The 19,532-nt window shown below is 42.9% G+C and overlaps 1 protein-coding gene across 1 annotated transcript; it reads right to left on the bottom strand.

Annotated features, from left to right (window-relative positions):
• Nucleotides 1-5,976: 5,976 nt before the first annotated feature.
• On the bottom strand, nt 5,977-13,424 carry LOC118685267 (high-affinity choline transporter 1-like). Its single transcript, XM_036380729.1, has 8 exons — nt 13,247-13,424; nt 12,134-12,247; nt 10,397-10,552; nt 9,778-9,926; nt 9,119-9,262; nt 7,989-8,142; nt 6,930-7,147; nt 5,977-6,498 (listed from the first exon to the last, which is right to left on the bottom strand). Exons 1-8 carry the CDS (start codon nt 13,422-13,424, stop codon nt 5,977-5,979), a joined length of 1,635 nt encoding a protein of 544 aa, XP_036236622.1.
• Between the last annotated feature and the right edge of the window lie 6,108 nt (nt 13,425-19,532).

The raw sequence follows: 19,532 nt of genomic DNA, 5'->3' as shown, positions 1-19,532 counted from the left end.
ATATGCAAGAGGAGCCTTTATCACAAGGAAGATTCATCTGACCATTTTCCAAGTTTCTAGTTCAGCTTTGCAGACCGATGGTATTTTTCACTGTTGCTCATTAGCAATATAAATATTTTCAATTGCAGAATTCAGCAAAGTGAATGGCACATCTGTCCACTGTGTGCAGAATGAAAGCAGTCTCAAAAAGGGAAGGGACAAGTGCAAAAGGGTCTCTTCTGTCTTCCCTTTTTCCCCCTCTTTTTTCCCCTCTTTTTTCCCCCTTTTTTGTCTCCATTGCTGTCCATTACCAGAATAGCACAAGCTTTTTTCATCTCAAATCCTGGGATGCTCCAGGTGCTCAAGCCTGTCTCTCATCTCTGATGTGATCACAGTCCTAGGGTGCAGGATCCTAATCTGATATGTACGGGTTGGGTGACAAGTAAAATTAAACATGAGTAATAATTACGAAAAGCAATAATTAAGCATTATTAAGTTGGTCTAGTTGAAATGCATTGTTTAAATATTCACACTTCAGTCTTTACAACACTTTTTATGCAGATCACCTAAGCAGCTCTCCAATTCATTTGGTCTAAATTTGGTGCAAAGTATTTATTCTGACCTGCCCTGTCAACACAGCTATGTCCTCATGGCATCTGAGCTGCCAAAACCAGAACTCATTTTTCTACCACTGATGAGGCTCACTATGGGCTTGCTGAAGCACCAAGCAGGGGCTGCCACAGGGTCTCTCTAGAGAGCCAGACCTGATGATCCTTGCTGCAGGCAATCTCCTTATCTGTGCCGGTTGCCGTGCCTGGACACAGCACCTGCAAGGCTGCTGGAATACAGAGCACTGAGGTGAATTGAATCCAGTCCGTCTGGCCTTGCAGAATAGCTGCTGAAGCATGTCAGGCATGTGGTCTTTCAAATAATGACTGTGATTGAGCAATGGAGGTGTAATTACGGTGTCTCCCATGGAAATAAGTACGGGTAACTCAGGGCAGTCACAGCTCAGACCCTTGCACAGGCACAGTGGGTGGTTTCCCCCTGGAGCACCACATGTGGACATCACAACACCACTTATAGCCTGGGGCTTTCACCCCACCTCAGCCTATGTGTGTGGAGGACTTAGGAACTGCTCCCAACACAGCAGAGGTGGCAACTTGATTTTTCAGTGCAGGATGGGTAGGTGGCTGCTGGAGGAGTCATGCAGCACCATCACTGAGAGAAGGAGACCTTCTTCCCTCATGTTTGAACAGATCCCTTAGGGTCCAGGATACAGAGAGTCTGCTAATGGTGGACCCAGTTTAGATTTAGAAATCCAAATCACACTGTGTCCTTGACTTCTTATTGTTGGAGTTCAAGAGTGGCAAGCAGGGCTCTGAGCAATGTCATCATTAATACAGAAGTGGCAGTGGTTACCTCAGTGGTACCTGTGGAGATTGCTCATCTCCAGTAGGGCTGAGAGAAGTAAGGAACAAACGTCACTGAGATTTGTCAGTCTGAACTCTGGGCTGGACATCAGATATCCTAGGTCTACACTGAATGGATTCCTCTTAAAACAGAGGGCTAACTTTGACAGAAGCGTCCACTTTCACTGTAGCTTTTTAGTGATAGCAAATCCACCTCAGCCCTTGCCAACTTACTCTACTTAATGGATGTTACATTTAAAATGCTGAGCCTCATTTTAGTCTTAATTTGTCTAGTTTTAACTTCCAGACACTGGATGTTGTCATAAGCCCTGCCCGTGAGGGAAAAAAAAGAGACAAAGTAGCAGAAGCATGCTCTGGGTAAGATTGATCTCACCTAAATCTCAACATTGCAGTGCATAGCATCACTCAGGCCTTCCTTTGAGGACAACACAGCCAACAGTTTGTTTTAGGTTGTGATACACTTGATCTGTCTGTAGATACCTGCATTAGATTGTCCCTGAGCCCACACTGACCTGCAGCTTGTTTGACCAGCTGAGCACACGATGTAGACTTCTCCTCATTGCCCACCCAGTCACTGGTACGTGCAGGTCCACATGATGCCAAGAATCACCCTCACTAAAGGTTCTGATACCGGATGGTAATTTCCTACTTGTAATTGCATTTCAAACCTGCCAGTTGTTAATCTACCTAATGCATATGGCATTGATTTTGTATGGTTCTTCTTTCTTAATCGAATTTCAGTCGGATCCCATCTCAGATGCTCTAAAGATGAACTGTAAAAATGTCAAAGAAAGACAAGACAATGGAAGCCTCAGGGTATCTCAGTGGATCCTACCAGCCAAGGAAACAATAGAGTACTGCTGGGTGCTGGTGTTTGCTGCTTTATGTAGCAGCTGTCTAGGCTGAGAAAAGTTAATCAAAACTGAAACTGTATAGAGTCATTGTCATGGACACTTCTAAGGGTCAAAGGAGGTAAGTCCACATGTGGAGAGGTAAACTGGAAGAAAAATAAGGGAATATGAACCAGAGGCTGTAATCCATGAATAGAATGGCTTCACAGGAGTTGGGTCATTATCCCCCATGCTGGCAACACCTCAAGGACCTTGAGTCTGCTGGACTGGAACAACTAGGCATTTGGGCATTAAGTATAGGACAGAAGTACTTTTGTATTTATTTTACTTGCACCTAATTGCTTCCAAAACTTTGTCCGACCTTGATGAATGTTTTCTTTTTAAGCTTGCTGGGGGATGTTCGGAGGAGAGAGTCATATAAGGATGGAAAATGGTAAGCATTTGTGAGAGTTACTGTAATTGTGTTTTTGCCATTTTCCTCTCTTCACACAAAGCAGAGCGCTGTTACTGGTATGAAATTTAGGGAAGCTTTGCCAGGGCCAAGTATGGCTGAGTATGGCAGATACCCCTGACAGCAAAGACTCATGTTTGAAGTCTCTGTGAGTTTCTGTGGTGACACTGGGTGGTAACATGGTGGCAGTGGTGACACTCTTCAGCAGTGTCCTTCGCTGCTCTCTCAGGAAGCTGTGGATCTAGTGCCTGCCATGCCAAATCTGTTAGCACAGAAAGGCTGCAATATCAAACTTTGGGTCTCTGCAGGGTAAAAGCAGGAGAAGTTGAGCACAACAGTGGAAAGGTATCTCCAGATGTAGACATTTGCCTGTCAGAGCTGCTGTGTGGAATGGATTCTGGGCTCCTTCAAAAGCAATGTGGCCTGCAGGGCGAGGGAGTGCATTCTGCCCCTCTGCTCTGCTCTGCTCTGGTGAGACCCAACCTGCAGTGCTGCATCCAGCTCTGGAGTCCTGGCACAGGAAAATGTGCTGACTGGGACCAGAGGAAGCCACAAAGATGATCAGAGGGATGGAGCACCTCTCCTATGGAGACAGACAGAGAGATTAGGGGTTGCTCAGCCTGCAGAGGAGAAAGCTCCATGGAGTCCTCATTATGGCCTTCAAATATCTTAAGGGGGCTTATAAAAAGGAGGGAAGGGGACTTTTTGTATAAACAGATAGTGACAGGACAAGGGGCAGTATTTTTAAAATGAAAGAGGGTATTTTTATATTAAATAATAAATCTTTACTCAAAGGTTGGTGAGGCACAGAAACAGGTTGCCCTGGGAAATTGTGGATGCCCAATCCCTGGAAGTGTTTAAGGCCAGGTTGAATGGAGCCCTGAGCAACCTCACCTAGTAAGTGGCATCCCTGCCCATGGCAGGGGGCTTGGAACTAGATCATCTTCAAGGTCTCTTCCAAACCCCTAGCACTCTACGTTTCTATGGTCAGGAAGTAGGGTGATAACCTTGGCATGAGGGTATTGGGGTTTCACTCCTATCTGGGTCATGCAGCAGGTCTCTGCCCTGGTTCAAAGCATGTGAGCTTTGTTCTGCCCCACACAGGGGGATGGACAGGTCCCCAAACTAGGTCACTCCTAAATCTCTCAGGGGAGTATGTTTGCATCAGCATCCAGAACCTGTGCTTTAAGGAGAGCCCTGCTCTCCTGGCGCTGGGGTAATGACAGCCTTGGTGCCTCCCTTGCGTAAGCACAACCTCACACACTCCCACTCAAATCACTGCTGTGTCAAAGACTCCCGTGGGTGACAGCCTAGGGCCATAGTCAATGGCAAAGCTTTTGATTTTTAAAGCAGTTTTTTTTTTCCTCTTTTCTAGACACATTATAATTAATATTTCATGGCAATCTCTAGGGACACAGGAGAGAATTCCTGGTCTTGGTTTAACAAAGCATATCAAGAGGGTGGCTGTGCATTGGAAGGTTAGTGTGCCCAGGTGCTCACTAACACTAGCACAAAACATAAGGTTATGTGAAATTTTTCTGAGGAGGAGCAGAATCTCCACCTTGCTGAGGATGGATATTTTATAAGAGATGAATGATCCTCCACAGGGAGCAGAATCCTCAAAGCCAAATCTAGAGTGCAAGGCTGGCAGTCTTCCTCCCAAGCCAAGGCAGTTGCCTTGGTACAATTCAGAATCTTGTGGCTTCTTGCTGGGCTTGCTGCAGTAATGCACAGTGGCACCAGTGGAGCTACTCACCTTGTGCATGCCCATGCTGGAAGTAAATCACGGAGCAGTGCTTTGTTTTCACCTCAGCAGCTCTCTCGGCTGTGAGGGTTACTCTGCTGCAGGATATTTTGGTTATGCCAGTAAATATCTTCCTTTCAGTAGTGCCAGGTGTTTCCACTCACAGCAGCTCCCACAACCACTTTGGAAGGGTACTGTGAGTATGGTTCTTGGTGGATTGCAATTGACCCTGGTAAGTTGCTGCACAGCTGCTGAAGGAAGTACAAAATGACAGCCATCTGTGAGCCATTACTATGGAATCCTCCTGAATCTTTAATTCAGCTCACATCTTAATGCTCCATCTCACTGGGACATGTTCTCAGTCCATCAGACTGCAGGCTAGAGTCCAAACTCGCTATTTATCTGGGTTTCTTGTCTTCCAAGCCATTAAGAATTTATGCAAACAAGGTATTGGGGGCTTTTCTGTATTATTTGTGGCTTGAATCTTTTTGGGATCTTGCCTTCAGCATTTTAGGATTTTGTGTCCCTGCAGGAAAGTTTAGGATCAGTTTCCAGCACCTTTCTGTCATCACAGTCCTCTGACTTCTCACACACCAGTTTGTGTATGTCACATGCCATCCTGTTGCTATGCTAGGGTAAAACCTTGACATGAGTGATTTAACAGGTTTTAGACAAAATTCAGATTTGAATGTAACAGGTTTTAGACAAAATTCCAATAGTCTGTCTGGCACCTCTATTTTGCTATCTGGTTTTTGTTAAACAGTGGCTGTGTAAATGTTACTTAGTGAATAGTTAAGGGCTGTGGCTTTACCTTGCTTACCTATTACTGCCCTACCAGGTTTTATAGAGGGAATGTCCCACACGTTCCCAGGCTGAGGGATCCACTGGCAGATACTGCAGTGGGGAGAGACATGCAAAAACTTTTGCAGTATGAAGAAAGCTTTTGCAGTATGAAGGAAAGCATACAAGGAATGGTGCAGAACTGATATTACTGCTGCACTGCTGTGGCAGTTGCACTGCTTTCAGTAATTGGTGTTTTCAGGGGTTTGATGTGCTCCCCAGGGATGATTATGCTAAACCCCTTGCTGTGTAATGGAAACAGGCCTGCTCACCTTTTTTTTTTTTTTTTTTTTTTTTTTTTAATCAAGAATACCCAATCTATCAGACATTAATTTGTCTTCCTTGTGGCCAGAAAAGTAGGTGACTTGGGAACTCCCTAAGTGTTGGAGCAGGATTATGGCTTTGCTTTCAGGTGGAATACCAGGGGCACCTCAAAGCAACCACTGCTGTGGCCCAAGGTGTCCCGTGGTCACCACCACAAGATTGTGCTCCCTCACCATGTGACTTTAATCACTGCTGACTTCAAACTCACATATTCTCCTTGGATGAACAGAAAGCCTCTTTATTTCTTGGTGAGGAATTTAAATAAACTATTAGTGGAGAAAGCAAAGAGTGATGCTGTCTGTGCCATGCTCTAACTGCTGAACACGCTGTGGCCTTTCAAATGAAACCCCATATTTAATCGTGGTTCTCTTCTAGTGCAGTGGTTGGCAAAGGCTCCTGTTTCTCCACCTGCTGCAAGGGGATGAGGATGGCAGTTCTCCCTGTGATATTGCAAACATCCCAGCTTTGAGGGAGGAGGTTGTTCTGAAACAAAGCCTTGGCCAGGTGTGAAACAGCAAGGATTGTGCCCAAGGTAAGAAGCACAGTGAATGTTTTAAAGGGGAAGAGCTGGCTGTAGGTCCCGTTCAGCAGGGAGCAGGCTGGGTAGCGGATGACAGGGGGGATGCTCAGGGCAGGCTCCCCTGCCAGCAGCCTCAGCAGGAACCCAACCAAGAAGCCAGCAGCTGACCCATAGGTGTTTGTGCTGGGTGCAAAGAGGGCACAGCAGAGCTGGGGGAAGAGGAGGGCGTACACCAGCTCCCCACTGAGGAACCAGAGGTCGTAGATAGAGTTGGAGTAAAAAGCCAGACCAGCAGCCCCGGCCCCAAACACCACCATGGAGGTCCTCATGGCCCACAACACCTCTGTCTCTGAAGCCTGTAAAGCAGAGATTGCAGCATTAGAGACACAGTGTCTTCTGGCAGGATGGCCACCACTGCCCTGGCCTGGGCTGGTTCTCCCCAAGCCCTTGGTGCTTTCAGGCACCGCTTACTACCAGCAGCCAGGCAAGGCAGGTACCCCTGGAGGGGGCCTCTGATTTTAAGGGTCATGGTTTTATGCTGTTTCCATTAAAACCTTAGTCGAAATTTTACACTAGTCTTGTTAGAATGAGCAAAGCTCACCAGTGTGGGTATTGGTACCCCTACCAAGGATATGAACACCCCTGGCTTATGTTTGGAGCTCTCTCTCCAGAAACCAGTTCAGCAGCTGAAGGACACACACCTCCAGTCAGAGACTGGTTTAGAAATAGCCTTGAACCAAGACTGTCTTTTCTGACACCAAAACTACTGAATGCTGCAAGCAGGTACCTTTTTCCTCAGGATTTTCCTGTAGATATTGTGAGCGAACATGGAGCCAGTGGAGAGAAGAGCTGAATCTGCAGAAGACATTGCAGCAGCAGCGATGGCTCCCAAACCAGTAATGGAGATGTATGCTGGGCAGAGATGTTGTAAAACAAGTGGGAGGATCATCACCGACTCCCCTCTCTCAAATGGACTTGGAAGACCATAGCTTGTCTGATTCCAGTCTTTAAAACAAAACAAGGAAAAGTCACAACAAATCCTTTGTGAACATTTCTGCTGGCTTTAAAATTGTCTTTTCAGAAGGGCCAGTCACAAAGGGCTAGGAACTGAGACCCACTAAGTATTTTAGGACTTAGATTGATTTTTTTTGGTTTTTTTGTGAACTTTTGTGATTCCCTTTAGCATGCTGCAGCTCCCACTAGATAAAAAATTTCTTTTTTCCTCAGCAGCATCTATAGAAATGGGTGTGCTTTGTGTGATTCCAGAATTGACTCTATTAAAGGTCAACCTCTAGACACCGCTCATGAGGAGAAGGGAATTGGATGAAGTCATGACTTGAGCTGATTTCCTTAAATGTTCAGTGGTCTGGCTGCCTTTTACCCTTGCTCACAGCCAACACAGGACTGATTCCCTGCATGGAGACTGTGAGTTTACAGGACTGAACTTGATTCCTGCAAGCAAGAACCTTATTAACAATCTGTAGTAAGATTGCTGTGTCTTACATGTCTAAGGCATGAACAGAAGGAAGCATAAAATTTCTTCTAAAATAGGATTATACAAGGCTTTAGAGAGTCTGCCTTCATCTTTCCTCAACACAAAGTCTGGGAAAAGTCATTCATCATAAGGAAATAGCTTTAAACAGGTCTTGGGACTGTTTAAACATCTGTAAGTAGTTGTGCAGTGTACCTCAGAGGACTTCACATTTTCTGGACGGATCACCTATCTTGGTGTCGAGGATCATGGGATGGGGTAATTTGAAGTCTCTGTCAGGACTTCTTTGGATCCTGTTCTAATCACCTTTGCCAAAACCACATTGGTTACTCAGAGACAAACTGTTCATTTTACCTGTTGATGCTGCAACTGCCCCAATGAGCACCGAGGGGATGGCCATAGCAAAGCACCCGAGTCCAGAGAGGTAGGAGATGAGCCTTGCCTGTCCTGTCGAGGCAGCAGAGAGCACCCTTTGGAAGTAAGTCTGCCATGGGATGCTCCCAAGCACCTGAAACATTCATTGGTTACCAGCGGTACCCACCAGGCTGCTGTAGGTCATCATCCATAATAAATTCTAATTTCAAATAATCAAATTCTCATTTCAAGTGCATAAATATTGCCCAGCTCTAACTCTTAAGGATAATATTTCTGATAGTTGAGAATTCCCTGTTTTCTTTGTTTTCATCCATTCACATTGGATGTGAAATTTTAATGAAAACAGGTTAATGGTTTGGCAGATGGAGAAAGCTGAAAAATGGTTGTTTGGAATTGTGAATCAGGCACAGAGAAAATGAAAGGGAAGTTTTTCAGGAATGCAGCTTTTGTAAATAAATCTACCCAAACTTAGCTATTCAGCTTTTAAAATGAAAAATAAAACCACAATTTTCACTTTCTTAGTAAACAAAATTAATCAGATAAAATCTGAAGATTCTGTCCTCACCAAACAAACTTCTATGTGTCCTTATTATCAGTTTAGTAAGAGCAGAACAACCTCCTGGAGTCTTGGCTATATTGGTAAATCAAAAGTTGTGTTGTGCAGTAGAGCAAATTGCACTGTGCTTGCTGATGACTGACAGTCATGTCATTTTAATTTTTTTTTTTTTCAGACAGAGGGAATTTTACATATTTATGTTAAAAGCACACTACTGGGGCTGCAAGACCAGCATCTCAAAAGGTAGGAAATTACTAATTTATGTGCCAGGAGAGGAACTGGCTGTCTGGATGGTCTTACCCAAGAGGTATGTTCCTCCATGTGGGTAAAGGATGGAGTGGCCCTACTGCTTCTTTTCATCCCACAGCTGAGCCCTGGGTCTCCCCAGTCCATTTAGGCTGCTGCAGGGGGTGCTGAGGGACAGTTTTACACCTCCAGCCCGTGTCAGCTGGCCATGCAGTGCAAGGCTCCTGGCTGGTAGAACTCACAAGCTTTCCAGAAAGTCCCCGCACAATTTCTCCTCCCAACCACTTGTCCAAGAAGTACTCCATACCAAGTAGAAGAAGTCATCCAGCCACCTTCCAAGATACTGTTTTTCTATCTTCCCAATCCAAGGGTCTTGGTAAGATTGATGGGTTGCAGTGTAATAAATACTTTCTGTTGCAGAATTCACCAGGGCAAAGGGGATACAGATCCACTAGGATAGAAATGGAAGTTGTTAACCATTTTCCCAGTATCCTTGTTCTTGGAGAACAGATGCTTAGGTTAAGGTAGATGTAGAACGTTGACTTACATAAGACTAAGCCTAGACTTAGAGTCTTCCTTACTCTAAGCCTTCCCCCTTCCTTACTCTAAATCTACATGTTTCTGGTTAATGGCATCATCAAGACCATGAGTCTGTAATCAAGTTAATTGGTACTTTCTGTAGACAGATATCTCTCCATTCAAGATGGTTCTAGACAGGTTCTGCAAACTTCACTTTTGTGCAGACCCTTTTGTGTTCACCCAGCAAGGCCAGTGCCTTGTGTGAGCACTGTCTGAAATGCATAAGGTACGAAGACTTACAAAGATTGTAATATTTTTCAGGAAACATGTTCTCCTAAAGGGGAACTGCAGGTCAAGGAAGTTATTTTTTGTCTGAGACATGCTGAAAAGAAGAGCAGGACTTTTCCCTTTAGTTAGAAAACTACCACAGAAATGCACAGGACTTGCCAGGCTGAAGGTAATGAAAACCATCTGGATGACATCGGTGTAGGCAACAGAGTAGAGGCCTCCCAGCAGAGTGTAAAGTATAACAGTACAGGCCGAGATGGTGATAGCCAAAGGGCCTCCAATATCCAAGATGACCCTCATTGTTGCTCCTAGCAGACAAGAACAGCAGTCAAGTTTTTAAGACAGATTTCATATGTGCAGAATAGAGGATAAATAAGGATATGTTATTCCCCTGGTGCCAGTACAACATACTGTATGAAAAATGCAGTCTATAGAGAACGTGCACAGTGGGAGCTCAAGAGAGCCCATGATTCCTTCCTGCTCTTACTGCTTCACCTTGCTGCATGGCCATTGCCAAGGCACTTTGCCTTTTTACATCTGCTCTCCTGCAGGGAAGAGGAAGGTACAAACTCATACTGGAAGAGTTCTGTATTATAATATAATGAATATATAGCACTATTTGTTTTAAACCTGAAAATATATTTTCTAGAAATGAGAAATGCTTGTTCCTCTCACAAAAGGAGACATGAAGCACAGCTTTCCACAATTCACAAAGGTGTACGGCACTCTGTCAGTCCATGTGACCTTTAACAGATATAACAGGAAAGCAAGTATTTACCCAGGGATGCCAGGATGGCTGCAAACCAGAACACCTCTCCTAGCAGTGGTGGAATGAAAAGTAAGGTACCCATCACGTTCCCATAAGTTTCTTGAAGGGGGTCCATCACAGTCACATAGTTCTTTGATCTCATTGGATTTACAAAGAAGAAACCACCTATCAGAAAGAAATGACCTTTTGGTAGAATTTTGCATATTTTATATTCCAGGAAAAAAAGAGGTAAGAGCAATATGGTATACGTCTATCAGACCCACCCAGTGAATTTGTACATAATGGACCCTAGAGAATGAAGCAGCCAATCAGACACCAGGGTTTAAATTCACTTGCTAAATGTAGGGTTTCATCCATTTGAGAATTCCCATATTATAAAGCATATCTGCTTACAGCTTATATATATGACTGTCCACTTTTGGCACACCTAGATCTTTCTGAAGTGACTACTGGAGGTCACCCCCTGTGGCACCCCAGATGGAACAAAATACCTGTGTGACTGTAACAGGAATTTAGCTCAGTGGATACCCATATATAATCTCCTCTGCATCCTCAAAGTACTACCAATCTGAGACAAAGTTTATTGAAAAGCATCCCACGGAAGATGACAATAGCCAGAGTGAGGCATTGAAGTCTCATATTTGGCTAAAAAGGAGGCAAAGTTTTGTCCTTGGTCATGTGATGCAACCTGTTGATATGTGGTCCTTTTCTGATTACAGTTTTCATTTTGGTGCCTTCATTGTCTCTTCCCAGGACTATATTGTTTTAATCTGCACATTGAGCAGAGTCTCACCCACCTTCATCTAAATATTGGACCTCAGATGTGCAGCCATCTCATTAAAACCAAAGAATACATATTGTGTCTAACCCTGAAGCCAGCAGGACTGCTTGTCTGGGCACTACTGACCTGAGCAAAGATTGCAGGATCAGACCTGCACTCCTCAGTTTCATTAGTAGGAATTACTCACATAAGCAGTCCTGGCAATATATTTCCAAGCTTGATTCATATTCACGTCAGTTGGACTCTTTTCTTTGACTTGAGAATAAAGGTTATTGTTCTTTTAGAAATTCCTGTGTAAGGTCTGCACAGGTCTCCTTGCTTTCATCATCGTGTGTCCCTAGGAGAGTTATAGTATAACACAATGTGGCCTGAAAGCAACTTTGGTCTTGGCAAGAGAGCTGAACTTCAGCACGAGTCCAGTAATTCTCAGAGTTAGAAATGGCAACTCAGGTATAGAACACTGCGAACACTGCACACTTAGCTTAGTTTCAAAAAAAAAACCAGCTACAAAGTGGCGTAAGCTGGTAAGCTGGATACATGACACATTCATCCTGAGACGAGACTACTCAGAAGAATGCATTTTAGTGGAAAAATCAAGATACTATTATTTCATCACTCAGAAATTACAAGGAAAAAATTAGATACCAATACTCTCAATAGTCTGTGAATTAGAGACCATGTGAAAAAAGCAATATGCACAAAAAAGCAATAGACATATTATTCTAAATTCTCAGATAAGATTTTTGTCTCATAAATTACTTCAAGCAAGCAAAACTCTACACTAGCTCCAAGCTACCCTATGTTTCAGTTCAGAGGACAGCATTATAAATGCTTGTTCTCAATATATGGGAGACTGAAAAAACAAAATAACATTTTAAATGTACCCTATATTCTGTTACATATCTTAATGTACTCCTATGATATATTTTTAAAGCTTATGTGTCCTAATCACATGAATTATTTACCAATAACAAGGGACAAGGCAAATCCCACAGGTGCCTGGACCCACAGTAATCCTTTTGAAGGCAGATAGACGATTTCAGCTGTGCTGTTGATATATGCTCCTCCAACCCAGGTGGCTGTAATCACGGAAGATGAAAGGTCAGAATTGAGAGACATATTCTCAACTAGCCCTGCAAAACACTCTGAGAACTTGTAAACATTTTTCTCATACAAATATTTCATCACACCTCTATTTTCTTTGCAAAGTTTTCTGCCATACAGAGATGTGCTGACTATAGGTAATAGTATTATAATCTCACACTAAATTATTTTCCAGCTTCAAGAATGAATATTTGTGAGTGCATGGAAAAGCTCAATGTTTAAACATTTAGAGGCAATTTGAATATAGTAATTTTTAATTACTTTTTTTTCTCAGAGGAAGACTTTTGCTAGAGGAAACGGAATTGCCTTTGTAGAATTGCCCTCTTTCAAGAGCATCACTTACAGGGTCTTAGAAACTAGACATTAGGGAAAACAAATGCAAACAGGCAATGCAGTCAGATAACAAACCTACAACAATGATTTAGGTGCCTTAGCCATGGAAATGCCACTGGGGGATGCCTTTACAAAACACAGGTCAGGGAAGCAAATTTCAGATTATGCCAGGCAGCAAGGAGAGAAAAGGGAATTGAGGGAAACTCTCTCTTTAAGAGAGAGACCAATGTTCACGAGTGACAATTTATTTCACACAGAACTAGACTTTTCTGTCAGTAAAATTCTTCTGTTATGTTGGATAACAGAAACTGGTTCACGACTAAGACCACAGTCCTCCTTAATGAAAAGTGTTGTATTCTTTTGTCACTCTTAAATTAAACTCTTTACTCTTAACTAAACTCTTAAACGAATCTCTTTAATTTAAGAGAATATACATAAACATTAGGTTCTGCTCAGTGTGAAGAGGTTGGTAAGAATCCATCCCAAAATGATTCATGAAACCATACTCCTTTAAAGTCACACTTAGGCAAAATCTACCCTGACTTTAAAGGAGTTCACTTCCTTTGAAAGAAAAGTCACCCAGATCTATGCAATACATGTGTTTTAAGAAGAATTTTAAAAAGTCTTTTAAGAAAGCTTACCTGTTGCAGTAAACAATCCAATGAAAACATGTATATTCCTGCCTCCAACCATGGCCATCTCTGTCGGGTTCCTGTTCTGCTGATCCTTTCTGCTTTTCCAAGAAGCCCAAATTCCAGTAGCTAAAGTTAATGTAAAAAATACACTCAGAGATACTAAGCCTGGTATATTTAGAGCCATTTTCTGTTGCTCAGTTTAGGCTATATAGAGGAATAATGGTGTGATGATAATGTTCTTTGATTGAGTACACAATCAGAAAAAATCAGTGGAAATAGTGGTGCCTTGTAAAGGAACTGCTGGACTTTGCAACAAAAGAAGCAATATGAAACAGAGTGATAACCCCAAAAGTCTGGAGAACCAGATGCAGAGTCTGTCTTTGGAAAAACACTGGCAATTCTGCAGCCTTCCCCCTTCTCCAGTAGATATCCAATCTTATTTTTGTGAGGAGCAAAGATTAAGAGCATAGGGATTAGTGATGATATGCCTAATGGAAAACTGATGTGCGGGGCATTACCAGATTGGCTTAAAGTAGGGGAAATGTTATATTTTGTCTGATATGAAATTGTATGAAGATAATCCATATTTCTCTGGGTTCTAGGCACAAGGCTATAGCAGAAGACAGGGCTAAGAATTTGTCTGTTTAAAACTGACTAGACTAAACTCTCAGCAATGATCAAAATAAACATAGGAAACAGTAAAAAAAGATTTACCATTGACCAATAAAGGAGATACATGATAATACTCAAAGAAATGATCGGAAAGTGGTAACAGAGTGAGGTGGTGTTGGACTCTTCAATGAAACTATAAGAATGATACAGACTTTTAAACTTTGTGAGCCTCTCTGTTAAGATAAATAATTCTGGGGAAAAACCTCATATATGTGCATTATGGAATTAAGTTGGTTACATTTATAGTACATTTATTGTAGAGTTGCCACACCAATATCTTTTCAGTTGCTCTGTCAGTCTTTACCATCTGTCCCTGTATGGCTTTTATAACCAATTCTATGTAAAGTCTGCCTATTTTAGGGTACATATATGACTTTCCTGGATACCTTTGTTCATCCATGGAGTGGGTAGCTCATTTCCACCGTGAAATCTCCAATGTCTTCTTCTCAGATGCACTCTGAGTAAAGGCCAAATCTTTAGGAGGGTTTTCTGCAGTGTACCAGCTCCTGCAGACAGACAGGAGTGGCTGTGCAGGGAAGTGACAGTGGCACAGGCTAAGCATATCCCATTGGCAGGACATGGTGGGAACACACAGGCTGATGGCTGGGAGAAGAAAAGGGGAGAAGTGCAGGAACTCTGTGTTGTCTGTGACACCTCTCTGTACAAGGGGTAATAAAGGTTTTGGTAAGATATGCAGTGATCTGGTGGGAAGACTCTATAATTAGTGTTTATTAGTGAAAATTAAAAGAGATGAAAAAGACTGACAACCAGATGATTACTTAACCTACCTTAGGAGAAATATTCCCTTATAATAAAATGCTATTTTCACTGAGCAATGACTTTTGAATTTGACCCAATTATTTCAAGTACAAAAAGGGACACAGTGCATTTTAAAGGCACATTTTTTGGGGTGGTAATTAGAAACACTCCTTCCACCTTAAATGAACCTGCTACAAGGTCCTAGAAACTGCAGCTCCATTGCCAGTGGCAGTGGAGCCATTGGTTTCTCTGGTTTACCTTCCTTGCTCAAAATGGGTGTTCCACAAACTATTAAAACAGCCTACACATACTAAGTTTTTTCTATGAACAAATGTTTTACAGCATATTTGGTCAGCAGGAGCAGGGAAGGGTTGAAGGTGCATGTGGCTGAGGGTGAATGCAGCCAGGTCTCAGCCTGCTCTGCAATCAGACACTCCTGGGAGGACAGACCTGACCTTGCACCTTTCATGTGAGGGTCAATTAAATTCAACATGCCCAAAGAAAGATTTGAATTTTGTCTTTGACATCTGCAGAGAATGTCTGGACTGACCCTGCTTTTTTTCATCTCTTGGGAAAAAATCCGAAAAATTGTCAGGCATAAAACTCTCCAGAGAAACTTCATTTAAAGACCCAGACGGGTGGAGGGCGGATGTGGTAGGACACAATGTAAGTGAAAACATGACATGATGGGATGAAGGCAACTTAGAGAAAGAGCATATGTAAGGTAGTTCATCTGAATCTGGAGTGTTTTTGCTGATATACAGTGCAAGGGCTGTAAAAATACAAGCTTATACCAAGAAGACCAGTTCCTCACTGAATCTGTTATTGTACTCTTTTGCCATTAAATGACTCTCAGCTAATGCATCTATTTTTAAATAAAAAAAAAAAAAAGAAATCTCACCAATGAAGAGGTTTTTGAGGTGGGTTTCACTCCCTGCTCATGTTGGAGGCTGCAGCTTTGGGTTCCAGCTGCTGTGCTGCTCACTTCAAGCTCCTGGAGTAACCCATGGGGACAAATCTTAGGGGGAATTGACTGACCTGTTTCTAGTCTTGTGAGGCAGGACAGAGTAAGGACATGTCTCAGACTGATGAACTCAGGGTTGCTTCTAAGAGCAGTGTCACTGTATTTCAGAGCTTGATTTGAATGCTTACATTGAGGTGGCTGGTGTCACCTGAGATGCTATAAAACCACTGAGATGTCCACTTGGCCAAGCAGAGGCTACAGTCCCCGCTGGAAACACCTTGCCCTCCTGGAATAGCAGCCAAGATATTCTGGTGTATCTCCAATGGTTCTGAGCTTGGGGGATACAAGTCCTTTCCAGTACCTGAGGGAATACAGGAAAGCTGAGGAGTGACTTTTTACAAGGGCATGTAGTGACAGGACAAGGAGTAATGACTTTTAACTGAAAGAAGGTAGGTTTAGATTTCACAAAGAAATTCTTTACTGTGAGGGTGGTGAGGCACTGGCACAGGTTGCCCAGAGGAGTTGTGGGCGCCTTATCCCTGGAAGTGCTCAAGGATGTGTTGGACAGGGCTCTGAGCAACCCAGTCTGGTGGAATATATCAAGTTTGTTTGCAGAGAAGAGTTCACCTGGGAGCAGAGGCACAGGACTGGGGCTGGGGCAGTACAGCAGGAGGCCACGGCACTCTGAGATCTGCAAGGATCAACCTGTCACTGGTTTACTTTGCTCTGCAAGCCAAAAAAATCGAGAACATCGAGTGCCGAGGCCTGAGGCATCTAAGCCATTTGCATCAAAATGAACTGACAGTTCCTCTTGAGATGAGAGGGTATGAACTAGTCTGTAGTGTCCAGCCCAGGTATTTGGACTGTGTCCTTGATCTGACAGCTGAAACACATGGCTGTTGGTCTCCAAACATTTACATTTTTCAGATGATGTCCTTGGTCTAAAGTTTTGTTCCTGTCCCAAGTTAGTCATAATTGCAAGTGGCTGATCTCCTGCATGAGTTTCAAAGGACAGAGAGGGATAATTTGATGCAAACCCAACATATTTAAGTCCTTCAATCAGAGCCTGTGTAGTGTGATTGCACAGTGAATTAATATCAAAATGATACAAATATTTTTGTCTTTATGTCTGGGTAGTTTTTGACTATTAATTATTTAAAGTCAATAGATACAGAAAAGATAGACAGATAGATAGATAGATAGATAGATAGATAGATAGATAGATAGATAGATAGATGATGAATGTAGAGAATAGCTAGATATAGAAGAATAAGTGTCTTAGTTTTACTAAGTTCTTCATGTACACATTACAAAAAAAACCTCTTAAGGAAAAAATTGCTCTTTTCCTTTGCTAGGAGATTTCCCTGAGAGAATTCTTTCCATCTTGGAAAAAAACCCCAAAACCAATAATTTAAAATCTGTAGTAATCCTAATTCTGAACCATGATGTCTTATCTTCAGTCAGGCCAACTCCCTGTTCAAATCAAAGTTTTTATTATTTTTAGTATTATGCAGACATTTTCTTTTGAAACCTTGCCCACCAGAAGAGTTTGGGTTCGCAGGTCTCCCTGCAGTTCTTGGCATGAGGAGCTGCCCCTGTTGCAATGTGCTGGCTGGCTCCTGGAGAAGGCTCTGGTGTCACTTCTGAGAGCACAGGTCTTGCCTCATGTAAAAGGTGATCTGGGAGATCCAAAAAAGCACGAGCTGAAATAATTTAATCTAATTTAGTCATCTTTACGTATTTTCACTAAATGATTTTTTAGCATCCTTGTGTTTGCAAGAGACAGCTGTTTGCTTTGGTCAGCCACACCTTCATGTTGTTAGCTGCAGATGAGACTCTTGGATCTCCGGACATTTGTGCCTGGGTTCTTTGCTGCACTTCAAATGGCACCAGATGTTCCTGTCCATGGTGGACAACTGAACCTTGCTCAGCAGGGCAATGCCTCCCACTTGCCTTAAGTATCTCTTTCAGGTGTGGGCTGGGGGAAGGTTCCCTCTCCCCATGGCCTGTGTATCTTGATGCCTACCCTGGAAGAGACTTCTTCATGGTGATTCAAGTCAGCTTATTTAACTCTGCTTTCTCTGTTATCCCATTTATATTCCTATTGGAGGTAGTTTGAGCTCACAAGTCCTTCAGACCACACAAATCAAGCCAGAAAATAAGTTCAGAATAGCAATATTTAATATTTACATATATCAGTGAGGCCAGTGGTCACACAGTTGGCAGGATAGAGGGTGTTCCCAGGAGCACACAGACATCCCCAGGGCAGGACAGCCTGGAACAAGCAGATGGCAGCAGCACAGTGCACTTATTTTTCTGTGCTGGAGGTGTGCCAGTGGGTATCTCTTCCTCTTCTGGTGCTAGCACAGCCAAAGTTGGCTTTATCCCAGAGGTGAGAGTAAGGGAGTCAAAACTAAGGGATGAGGAAGGGCAGGTATTTAGGGACTGTGAAGGGTTCACAGAGCCCCTGTGCTGATGAAGGAGTCCCTCTCCACCTGACTACATGCAAGTATACTTCTTTCACTGCCTCTTTAACTCTTTTCCTGGTTGGCTGTCAACTGTATGTGGTTGCTCTGTCCATGCTTCATCTGCTGGCAAAGAACATGAGCTTTTTAAGCCACCTGGCAGGTTTGGATGCACCTAATGATGGGCTGCAAACTTCAACAAGTCTTATGCTTTCTTCTTTACAGAAGTTGCATTTAAATTTTATAGGTTAAATTTCCTCCTTCTAGGGGTGAAACTATGCTCCAAGGTGCATATGCGCCTCATCTAGGCAACTGGCCTTTTCTTCTCCATTTTGATATAAAAGAGAAGGTGAAGCATTTTGCATGTTGCATTAAAGGACAGCACAAGCAGCCACATATGTCTGCAGTAAGTGTATTTAAAGCTTGTTCCCATGCTACAGCACAGAAATACAAACAACTTTGAGAAAACATAAATCAGGGAAAATAGGCTCCAAGTGCTTTAAATATATTCAGGTTTTCTAGCTGCCTACATGCATTTAGGATGGGTAAAGATGATTTCATGGTTTGGCTGACAGCTCCTGTCCAAGAATTAACCTTTGAGGAAGTCACTGAAATGATGAGTTTTCTGAAACATCCCAGTCATGGACATTAGCTCAAGATCAAGGGCTTGCTCTTGAGTGATGTTGGGGAATTATGCAGATGCTGGTTGGTATTACAGTTGCTAAAAAACTAAAGCTGATGCAATCTGCTGCCTTCAGATTATATCTTCTATATATTACTAAGTTGCACATAATTACTACATTTATCTTTGGTGATAATCCTTGATCCATGTGCTCTATTCTAGAGCAGCCCTTCAGACCTGTGTGGAAGTTAGTGAAGTTCTTAGGCAGTTTCATGAAGGCAAAATTGGTGGTGAGGTTCTTCACCCTTTTGTTAAGCCAGACATTTCTAAACTCTTGCTGCAAACCCTGTTACCTGTGTCGACCCAAATGCTTCTCTACGGCTTCCACAACTCTCAGATGTTCCTGAAGAGCCAATTTAGAAGTGCCCTGGGCTTTGGCAAGGGGATCTGGCTCCAGGGTGGCAGAAAGAGGGTGGAACCCATGTTCTTGAGTTCCTCTGCAGTGTCTCAAACACTGCTCGATATATTCTCTGCTCATCCTCATTCAAATCTGTGAGTGCCCCATTCGAAAATTAATAGGAACAGACAGGTGAGCTCATGGTCAGATTTGGGGAGCATGGGACATTATTTACATCAGCCAGAGAGTGCCTGCTTCATGCAGCTGATAAATGTGTACATTAGCAATAGCTCCATTTCCCACATACATGAGAGGGCAAGTGGTGATCTTTTATCTGAGGACTGTTGTGCTTTATACACAAGTACAGCAGTAAGGGCCAGACAGATTAATGTTTTTTGCCAGTACCTGAGGTT

Source organism: Molothrus ater, chromosome 2, assembly GCF_012460135.2.
Source record: "Molothrus ater isolate BHLD 08-10-18 breed brown headed cowbird chromosome 2, BPBGC_Mater_1.1, whole genome shotgun sequence".
Taxonomy (NCBI): domain Eukaryota; kingdom Metazoa; phylum Chordata; class Aves; order Passeriformes; family Icteridae; genus Molothrus; species Molothrus ater.
This window is presented reverse-complemented; position numbering and strand designations above follow the sequence as displayed.